Genomic DNA, 11438 nt, shown 5'->3' on the forward strand with positions numbered 1-11438 from the left:
CTGAGCCACGGTCGCCCCGTGAAGACAGCATCAAAGATCACCAGGACTCCACTCCCCTCTCTGTGAGCTACAAGTCCAGAGCTCACAGGAGAGCTGGCCCCATCGTTTAAGACCCCACACACCCCCAACACGGACTGTTCACACTTCTACCCTCAGGACGGAGGTACAGAAGTGAGAAATGCAGGACCACCACACTGAGAAACTCCTTCTTTCCCTCTGCCATCAGACTCCTCTTTGTAGCACCCAGTGTGGACAGAAAAGTAAGAATTTCATTGTACTATACCTGTAAACATGTTTCCTTACTGTGCACATGATAATAAACACTTTGAATGCCTCCACTTGCTCATCAAAAACCTAAAAAAACCATAGCTGACCAGACAGGCCCAATTTGGGTCTATGGCCCACCGGGATGATGCTCGGTATGCCAGATGGCCTGTCCACCCCTGGGTTTGGCAATTCAGCATGCCGCGTGATTTTCACATGCCATTTGGTGTTGATTAGCAGAAACATGTTCTCAGTTCACCTTCTGCACAGTGCATTAAAAAAAAATGTTTATAAAACCGCTGCTCACCCTCCCTGCTGTTTATTGATAACCAATAATTTTGTTCAAGTATGAGTAAAACTTTGATTTCAATTCCAGTAAAAACAAATATAAGAACGGTAACGACGAGCCAGTTAGTGGTTATCAAGCGGCCTCAAGCTTTTAATAGGGTACATGTTGTTGTCATGTGTTAAGTTTAAAAATGGACTGAAAAAAACAAACAAATGAGTGCAGCACAAGTAAGCTGGGAAAACAGGATAAAGGGTAGAGGGGATGGACGCACACTACATTTTTAAGTGAACACAATTGTTTATTTGTCTAACTATTCATATCAAATACATAACTGTACTTTGTAGAAACAATATTTTTTAAAAAATGCCACAAATATCAGGAATAGCTGCTTTTCATGTGTTTTTTTCAATTGTGTCCTTTAAAACGGATCATTTTCCTTCTTTCCCAGACCACTCTCTGTACCCACCGGCATAGTTCTGTGCACTGAAACAAAGACAGAGTGATGAGAAATGAGTGCTGTAATCACCATATCACAATTTGTTCTCCATATATATCTCGACAAAAAATGGGTTGGATTGCTTTTTGTTTGAGAACGTGTGTTGTTTTTTCAGTCGGTTTTCCACGATAAAGGAAAATCAGACTCCCTAGCTGTATGACACTGTGTTCTGTATTCTTAATCATACCTGATAAAACCCAGTTCCAATGCAGTGTGTGTGGCTGAGGCACCACGTTTGCCCATCTGGCAGTGAAACACCACATTTGGTGAATCCGGTAGAGGCTTAGTTACCCCATACTTGGCCTTGAATTCTTCTGGATCCATTGACAGAGCAGCCGCTACTGTATCAACTAAAGAAACAAAATAGAAAAAACACAATAGCAACACAAATAAAATGATTATACAACATGAAAAGCAAAGATAAACCCATGAGAAAACAAAGGGTCACTATGAGAAAGTGTATTTATATTAAACACATTAATTAAAGCATGTATATTTTTAGTATTGTTTGAGATAAAAAATTAAAAAAAAACCCATAACAACCTGGAATGTGAACTGATCCTGGAATACGTCCTTTGTCCACTTCCTCTTTAGTGCGAACATCAACCAGAAAGAGATTCTGGCTTTTTTCCATAAGTGCTTTTAGGTCCTCATAGGATATTTCCTTGATGTCTAGCAATAATAGAATAAAAAAAAACACATTGACAGCTTAGACTTTACGTTTTAAATGAAGTCAAAGGTTAAAGTTAATGCCTACTCCCATTTTACAGGTAGTCAAAAATCAGTGATTTTACTTGAGAATTTCAGATTGAGTACAACTAAGTAAATGGGAATTAACTGTAATTCAAGTACCAATATAAAAAAAAACAAGTGGTACGTTTATTATCAAACTGTTGAATTACATTTTTCTAAAAAGTTTAACTTCTGCCCCTTAAAAAGTAACAACATACATCTATAAAAGTGTCCAGTATGTTTTATGTTTGATATGCTATCAACTTCCAAGCTAAAATGCATTAAGGAGTTTAACAAGGTCCGTGACCGGGCATTTACATGCTATGCATATGTTAGCGTTAAAAACATGATGAAAAAAATCTGGACATAATTAGGATTGATAAGAAAATAGCACTATGAAATATCGTGATATATCGGCAAATCGATTTTTTCTTACACCCTTAAGGTGCGTTCACACCGACCGTAGCGCTGCATTCACTTAAATCGCCCCTGATGCGTCGCTTGCACATAGTGGTGCTTTTTGGTCACTCCATTACTTCATGGCTCCAGTGACACGATCACCAGGGAACAGTGTGTGTGTGTGTGTGTGTGTGTGTGTTGAGCCAGTGACAGGGTAGAGAGAAAGCGAGAGGGTTGATCTCTTCTTTTACTTCTTGCTCCGCTTTCACAGTTGAAATGATCAATTTACGGAGATCAAAGGATGAGTTCACTCAGAATGTGTTACGATCAGTTGTTTTTAAGAAGTTAACTGCTTTAATTTTGCCCCGATAAATTGAGGAAGTTGTACAGGCCTCTGCTGCAGCTGTCTGCACTGTAACAGGAAGGAGCAAGGAGTGGCTGCAGCCTCCGCTCTACAGACAGTGAAGGACGAGGGATTTTTCACTGGAAGTCGCTTAAAAAGTTCAAATTTTTCAACTTTGAGCGACAAGGTTGCACTTGACCTCATTGCTCAAATCACACAAGTCACGTCGCTTGAGGGGAGATAACTTGAGGTTGGGTCCTTTACATTGATTTTAATGTTATCTAATCACTTCAGCCACTTCAATTGCATTTGGTGTAAAAGCATCTTTAGAGTTGATTATTATTTTAATAAAATTAAATAATAAATACTGGCAAATAACAATGTATTGATTTAAGTAAAAAAAAAAGAAAAAAAAGAGAGACATTAAAATGAAGTTAAAGACAAAAAAACTCAAGATGACTTTAAAGAACAAATAAACACCTGATCAATGCAGATGTATTTTGATTGGACTATGACTTATTTATGTGTCTCTCACAGGGTTACATTCAGAATATAGGACTGTTGAACATATGACATACAATTAAAAAAAAAAAAAAAAAAGAAAAGAAAAGTGTTTTCCCAGTCATATGTGTACCATAACATCCAATTTGCTTAAATTATTATTATTATTTACTTATTTATCTTGGGACATCAGGATCTGATTTACAAGAAAACCAAATTACAAACATAAATTTTTGTTGAAGTTTTACAAAATCATAAACCCAACAGTTAAATACATCTGGAACCACAGGACAGAAAAAACCTTGACTTCCAACTCCAATCAACATTCCTCGAAAATCGCTCCCTCATGTTGGCACTGTGTGTGTGTGTGTGTGTGTGTGTGTGTGTGTGTGTGTGTGTGTGTGTGTGTGTGTGTGTGTGTGTGTGTGTGTGTGTGTGTAATATGAGAAACGCTATAAAAACTATTTAATTAGCCTCTAGAATGGTTTGAGTTCTGTTTCCTTAGTAACTAGAAAGCTGAGCGCCATGTGTTTTTTTTTTTCTTTTTTTTTTTTACGCTGTGACCATATTTGGACATCCTGTCCGCCTGCTGAGTCATTCTTTCTAGTACACACGGAGAATTTACAATTGCCAATAAACTCTTTAAAGTAAACAACTCTGCGGTCAGATACTATTTAAACTCAACGACAATAAACTATAAAGGAGATCCTACGTCACACTAACCTTGTTGTGCCATCCTGAACAGGTGAGCTTCGATATACTTCCCTGTTCTAACCGATAAAGCTCCGTCTTCCTCAAACAACGGAGATTAACCAATGGCTCGGTCAGAACCTGCGAGTAGGCGGGACTAATAATAGGTAGCCAATCAAGTTAACTTCTTCATGTTTTTCAAGTTTAAATTTTCAAAATAAAAGTAGAAGTTACAGGATTTTGGTAATGGGTAGAGCAGTGCCGAGTTGGGGTCAATTATAATTGTAGTTGCGTAATTGATAAATAATTACATATATGTCGTAATTGTAATTGTAATTCAAGAAATACGTTGCTGTCATAATCGTAATTATAATCAAATTGTTATTGAGTTTAGAAAATGTACATTGTAATTGTAATTGCATGAAAATTATATTTTAAAAAAACGTCAGTTACAATTTAACGCAAAACTGGGGAACCATGCTACATTTCTATGTACAGTTCTACACATATGTAGTTGATTATAAAAATATGTTTCATATCAAGCTTTCCCACATTTTACCATTTAAAAAAATTGAGGAGTAAAGTGACACAAAAAAGAAAATCTATATTTGCATTGATTAGGAAGCATAACAAGGAAACCAATAGATAGGAAAGAAATTAGAAATTAGATTTAGGACTTGTTATCATAAAATATACTAACACAAGAGGAAGGTTAACATTAATTATGTTCTTTTTTTCAGGCTCAGTATCTGTGATTATTTGTAATTGAACTTTAGTAATTGAGAACATAATTGTAATTGACTTTCTGGGGATAAAAAATAATTGTAATTTACTTGTAATTTTTAAAAATGCCGGTCACTGTAATTATAATATAATTATAATTGAACATGGCTAATTGAAAACGTAATTGTAACTAAAAAATGTATTGAAAATCAAAACACATTATATTTGAAGGGCACAACTAGTCAAAGACTAAAAGCCTTGGATTGACATGTTTGTCATTTTTTGTGTGTGTCGCATTTAGGTTTCATTTTTGAAGAAAATCCTTTAATACAGGAACCGTCCACTGTCTAATGTCGTTTTCAGCCATCAGTGAACAGCAGCAAACGGAGTAAAAACTATTAGGTCTCTGTTACTTTACTTTTTACTTTCTACATCCAGACACGCTCTCAGAACAAGCCAAGATAGAATCCCTCTGAGCTCATGTTATTCACAAATGACCTTGTGACCCGATTACGAAAGGGTCTATTGTCTCTAAATTGTATAAATTTGTCTGTACTAATGTCTGTCATTGTGCTATTTTTTGGTCTCTCTTTTGTAAATTGGCTCTGTGATCAAATAGAAACCGCAGTCCATTCTGCCTTTCAACCCGAGTAAACTAGAATAGGTTCTTAAAGCTGCAGTTTGTAGAATGGTGAATGGCTAAATGAACCTCACCGGTCTTCTTCTGAACTCTTGTGTGCACGTGCACACTGTGAAACTCTTTGTGACTGTTTTCTCCATAGATGGTAGTAAAAAATGTAGGGATTTTTTCTTGTGTTATTGCAGAGTTTTTTGATGTTTTAGAGACATGAAAGCACAAATCACTCAGTGCTTTGAGGACAGTAAGAGGTCAGAGCCGTTCCTCACACAAACAGCCGTGCTCGGTTGATCAGAGGCACACTCTACATTCAGACTGCAGATGAAATCCCGTCTGTTCTCTCCAACTTTTAGATAATGTTTCTCATAGGGTTTACAAGCTATTTATCCCGTCTGTTAACAAGATCTCTTTCTGACTCTGGGTTGAGTGCACTGACTGAAAGCGGATCTCGCGCAGCCTGCCGCACGTACAGAGTCAGACTCCTGAAGATGTTTGTGCCTTTATTCTGTTGCTTCTCCACCTCGGTCTTTCTTTTTCCTCCAATATTCCTGTATTTCTAAAGCTCATTTACAAAGCCAGGAGAAGGAGATTAGATTAAATGTCACTCAGAACACTTTGGATTACAATATGCTCAAAGATGATTATGGATTTTTTACCAAATAACACCAAAAAAAAAAAAGCAACTTACAAACAGCAGCTTTAACCTTAGAATGAGACAAAAGGACAAAATTCAAGCGCTTTGCCAAAGTTTTAATAAAATAGCTTTTTTACAAAATATCAATCAGTAGCAATATTTCTAGAATAATTATTATGTACAACTGTTTAAAAAAAAAAAAATTAAACCCTACAGAGTTAAACTTGCCAGCAAATGAACCTGTAGTTTTCCAACATAGAATAATATCATCAACCATTTGTTAGTTATTCCATTAGCCCTTTGTAGCACTAAGTATGAAATTCCTTGAAAAGAGAGTTAGACAAAGTCACTCCAGAGCTATGAGACTTGTTCATTGTACCCAGAAATTGGTAACAATTTACTTGAAGTTTTATACATATAAGGCTGACATTACTCTGTCATTTTGACATGACACCTGTCATTAGCATAAATAAAGTGTCATGGAGGCTGTTATTAAGTGTTGTTCATTACCCTAACCCTTGGTTACCCTAACCCCTAACTCCTAATAATACGTAACCCTAACTCTAACCCTTCGTTACCCTAACCCCACTAGATCCCTCCACCTAACCCAAAAAATGCCAACATAGCTCCAAGGGTGTGATAATTTAGTAAAAGGTGTCATAATTTACCAAACAACACTTAATGATTCAATTCAACTTTATTTATATAGCGCAAATTACGACATAGTCATCTCAAAGCGCTATCAAAATATAAAATATTAAGAAAAATAAATAACCCCAAAAATTCACCCGGCACCTTATTAATGCTAATGCCAGACACTGACAGCGTGATGTCAGCCTCATGTACAGTATATTCTATAACCCTACAGAGTTAAACTTGCCAGCAAATGAACCTGTAGTTTTCCAACATAGAATAAAATCATCAACCATTTGTTAGTTATTCCAATGGCACCTCTTTGTACCCCTATGTAAAACAAAGACAAAGCCACTCCACAGCTATGAGACTTGTTGATTGTACACAGGAATGAGTTTGTTAATGTCCCTGAGATCACAGTGTTCCCTCTCTGCTGTATGAAGGATTTCCCAGTCCATCTGCCGAGTCCGTTTTTACTCTTTGACAAACTTTACATTTCCATAGTATCACAGCTACTGCGATCAGAAGCAAAAGGACAACCCCACCACAAAAAACCCAGGCCAATACATGGTGGTGTTCAGAGGAAGCTGGAGGGTCGTAGCGCTGACAGGAGAACTCTGAGGACGTGCTGTGGCCGGCGTTGTTCACTGCCTCCACGCACACTTGAGTTCCCACCTCCAAAGGTCCCACCAAACCTCTCCGTGAGGCATCCCTGAAATGTAGGGCGTCCTCTTCCCGTCCCTCCACCACCACTTTGTACAAAGTCACCACTGAAGATGGCGCGCACCACTGCACCTCCACCTGCCCCCTGCCCTCGCCGTCACTGGCCAGCTGCAGGGCTTGGATACGGGGAGGGTGAGGGGGTACATTGGCTTCACTAATCCCAGGACAGAGGCATCCGTTCTTAGCAGACAAGGATGCACAGGGCTCCTGACTCTCCAAGCAGGGGTTGTACTGACAGAGCTGATGTTCCTGCTGAAGCAGAGGTGTCCTCCTGGAGGCCTGCACCACGGGAGGGTCGGTGTGGGTGTCAGCATAGTCTCCATCATAGTCATCATCTGAGTCAAAGCTGGTCACGAATATGATCCGGTGATGTGTGACGGGTGGAGAGGTGGAGGCAGCGTGAGCGACGAGGCGTGAGTGCATGAGAGGAAAGAGAAAAATGAGAAGTGGTGCCAGGTTTCTGCATGCTGACGTCATCTCTGTGGATAGAACAGACGGACATGAGAACAGCGGTCATCACGCCACAATTTAAAAAAAGTTAATGATCCAGTAAAGTAGGGTGACCACATTTTGATTCCCAAAATAGAGCACACTTGGTCCGACCTCTGCAAAGTACTCAACATTTTTCTTGAATATACCATGTAACAGCAAAGTTAAAAATAAATAAATGGATATGTTGTTATTGTCCATACGGTTTAAAAAGTAATGTATCTCTTTATAACAAAGATCTGAAATCAGTGGTGACTCAAGTCAATCACCTTTATTATGCATTATAACAATTTGTTCTTCAAAAATCTCATATAAACCTTCTTAAAATCTCTCAGACATTGAAACAATGAGAATCTATTTTTTTTTCTCAGATAAATTAAAACTATAACAAAAACAAAATTCTTACAGAACTATAAATAATCATTTAATATACACTTAAATTAATTACCTTTTTAATTAAATTAACCCCTTTTTGGTGTCTTTTAATTTCTCTCTTTCTCTTGGACTTGGGCCTGTTTCTCTTTTTGTCGTGTGTGACAATTTTATCAAAGCAAAGCGGCATCTTTAATGATTCTGTCAGGTGTGATTAAAATGACCATAGGGAACTACATTGGCTTTGAAGAGCAACCCCCTTGCTTTCAGAAACTGGTGGAATTTCTTAGATAGAGCAAACATTAGAGAGGTTTACGGTCTTTTAAATTCATGTGTTCCCCAAGATGAGTTCAAGGTCCCTTGGAAACCGGGAAAATTTCATTAATTTGTAAAATATCTCCGGATAGCAACAACAAGACGTGAAAAACATACGTGGCCACACGTTCGGGTAAAACCAGACGTATGGTCACCCTATTGAAATTCTCTTTCATCTAACCCAGTAGTTTCCAAACTGTTCACAGTCCCGTACCCCTTCAGACCTTTAACCTAAAGCCACGTACCCTCTACATGATAACATAATAATGTAATGTCATATACAGGGGTGTCAAACTCATTTTAAGTCAGGTGCCAAATATGCAGCAGTTTGGTCTCAAGTAAGTCGTAGATTTTATGCAGGAAAACAAGTAATTTCAACATTATTAGACCCTAGTTTGCACTTCTACGTATACATAAAATAAACTAAACATGTAAGAAATCAACAACATCCAAGCAATAAGTGACAGACATCAGTCCCAACAGGGTCTTCACTTTAAATTTCCTAGATTTTGTGACCAATTTCTATTTAATTAAGGGAAATATTATGTAATAATTTAAGGAAAATTTAAGGATTTTAGAAAAAGAGAAGAGTTTTTTCAACAGTTTAACAATCGATTTCTTTATAGAAAAAGAAATCTAACAAACATTTGTTGATTGAACATATACCACTAATAGAAAATATTCATCACCCTGAAACTGTGAAATACAACTTTCTACAACTTTAATGAGGATGAGAGGATGAACAGAACTCTGTAATGTTTGGCTGAATTTGAGTCTTAAATCTTTCTCCATGCTAAGTCACTTTGCTTGAAGTTTTATACATACAGGCTGACATTACGCTGTCATTATTATGACATGGCACCTGTCATTAACATGAATAAAGTGTCATAAAGCTCCAAAGGTGTCATCATTTCAGCAAACAACAGCTTCACGTAACACGTTTCCATTTGTATTCACGTACCCTTTATGACAATTTGCGTACCCCTGGAAGTACCTGTACCCCACTTTGGGAACCTAGGATCTAAGTTGATATTGAAACCAGAACAGAAAGAGTGGAAAATAACTTGTTACTTTGACCAAACTCAGCCCACAAGAATGCTCCGTACTGCACTGCACAGCTAAACAATGTTTTTTTTAGTGTAGTCACACAATAACAACGCTCAAGTTTCTATCCTATAAACATGGCTGGATAAACAGTGGATGAGTGCTGGAGAAAGAAACACATGTTGGGGTAACTTCATCTGCACACACTCTTTGGCAGCTGGCTGGATTCGTTCTGTGGGAACCCATAAAACCCCCCCCAACAACCTCCCTCACAGTTAATGCTAATACTTTAATGATCAGTGACAACAGAAGCGTATTCTTTCATTAGCATATGACTAACTCGTATACCCACGTAAACCCACTCTGTTGATCAACTCTAACGTATGAGTACAGCATTAAGGATGAAGAAAACATGTGGAAAGCTTGTGCTCTACCTGTGAGGTGATGATGGATGTCTCAGGGCTGTATTCTCTATCCGCTCCCACTGCAGAACCCTCTGTGTGTGCTCACAGGTCTCCTAAGTTCTCACGTCTTAAGTTGTTTCACTCAGACTCCCCTCTTCCTCCTCCTCTTCCTCCTCCTCTCCCTCCCCTCATCACTCTTTTATGCTCTGTCTTTTTTCACTCCTGCAGTCCTCTCTTTCCCAACGATTACTTCCCCCCACCAACTTTTTTTTTCTCAGTTGTCTGGATGTTTTGTGTAATTGTGGGACAAGGAGGGGGTGGGAGTCCCCATGTGTCTGTGTTCAGCATAATAATGTGCTGTGTAACAGCGGTAAGGCATGCTTGTGCTTGTTGTAGTATGTGTTTGGGTACGTAGGCAGAGATGAGATGTGTGTTTTTGATCACTATATTACACTTCCTGCGTGCTATGCAGGTGCTCATGTGCTGACAAACAGGACACGAGGTCAATTCCAGTGTGTGTTTATGCAAGCCTTTGAGAGTAGGGGGTGAGGAATGCACACATGTATTTATCACGGACCCCCTTCACCTCACAGAGTCCCCATTGTGACAGGATGGAGGGCGGGGGGTACAGGAGGGCCTCTCTTTGCTTTACCCTTTTATGGAGGAAGGCTGGCAAAGATTGTGCATTTTCTTCTCTGCTGTGCTGCCACTGGGGCACAGACCAGAGGTAGAGAATGGGGACCAAAAGCAAAGTGCTCCGTTACGCAAGATTTACTCCACATGCCCCCCAGACATTTCTCAAAGGCCGCTGGAGCCTCCAGTCCTCGGTGTGTGTTTAAATCAAACGACCCATTTTATAGAGTGTAAGAATGTGTTACACAAACAGCTCAACTAAAATACAAGATAACAGCATACGCAGAGAATCTGTGTTCTGTTCGTTCCTTGGTTATTCCGTTTTAAAACCAAATCAAATTAACAAATAAACAGTGTGGTTACTTTGTTTTACTGACTTAAAACCTGAACAGAAATACAGAAAAATCCAAAACTAGACAAACAGCGTTTTTCTATTTTAAAATTAAATCTTGCCTGTTTGTGTGACATTTGGATATTTAAAGGGAAACTAGGACGAGAGCTTCATGTTTTAATCTCACCACACAGAGTGGACCCACAGACGGGGATGGACTTTTGCTTTAGACAAAAAAAGGAGCAACCCATTAGTCACATTACTGATGAACTGGTGAATAGAAACGTTATTAATGCATAAATAAATAATTTTTAAAATGGATGCTATGAAAAGCAAGCACATAATATGTGATTTATGGAACCAGATGTGATGTAATGAATCTACTGGTGCTCCTCGTTTCTTGTGATCAATTTTTCTGTGTGTTGACGGCTGCTGTTAGTGGCTAGTGGTATTATAACGTGCATAATACATCTTTTTACTGCCCTCAAAAAAGCTGTGTAATTCTTTTTCCAAAAGTGTCAAATCGTAAGTTCTAACATCTATTGTTCCTCACCCCAGCCTCAGTCAATAGTCAGTCACCTCTTTATTTGGACCATAACACCATAAAAAAAACATTTTTTACTTTCTTTATTGCTTTTACGTAATTACATATTAGTCCAGACAGAATATTATATATATATATATATATATATATATATACAGTATATATATATATATACAGTATATATACAGTATATATACAGTATATCCCTTAGCACATGTTAACAAATTTGGCAATAATAAGTA

At 38.1% G+C, this 11438-nt stretch overlaps 2 protein-coding genes across 2 annotated transcripts; both read right to left on the reverse strand.

Moving 5' to 3' along the window:
- Positions 1-830: 830 nt before the first annotated feature.
- Positions 831-3865, reverse strand: LOC114471445 (thiosulfate:glutathione sulfurtransferase-like). Its single transcript, XM_028460257.1, has 4 exons — positions 3748-3865; positions 1593-1721; positions 1237-1399; positions 831-1036 (listed from the first exon to the last, which is right to left on the reverse strand). Exons 1-4 carry the CDS (start codon positions 3758-3760, stop codon positions 982-984), a joined length of 360 nt encoding a protein of 119 aa, XP_028316058.1. The 5' UTR covers positions 3761-3865; the 3' UTR covers positions 831-981.
- A 2559-nt stretch (positions 3866-6424) lies between these two features.
- Positions 6425-9853, reverse strand: LOC114471293 (leucine-rich repeat neuronal protein 4). The gene is made up of 2 exons (XM_028460002.1): positions 9719-9853; positions 6425-7543 (listed from the first exon to the last, which is right to left on the reverse strand). The coding sequence occupies exon 2, from the start codon at positions 7539-7541 to the stop codon at positions 6756-6758; it is 786 nt and encodes a 261-aa protein (XP_028315803.1). The 5' UTR covers positions 7542-7543; positions 9719-9853; the 3' UTR covers positions 6425-6755.
- Positions 9854-11438: the final 1585 nt, after the last annotated feature.

Source organism: Gouania willdenowi, chromosome 10 (genome assembly GCF_900634775.1).
Source record: "Gouania willdenowi chromosome 10, fGouWil2.1, whole genome shotgun sequence".
Classification (NCBI taxonomy): domain Eukaryota; kingdom Metazoa; phylum Chordata; class Actinopteri; order Blenniiformes; family Gobiesocidae; genus Gouania; species Gouania willdenowi.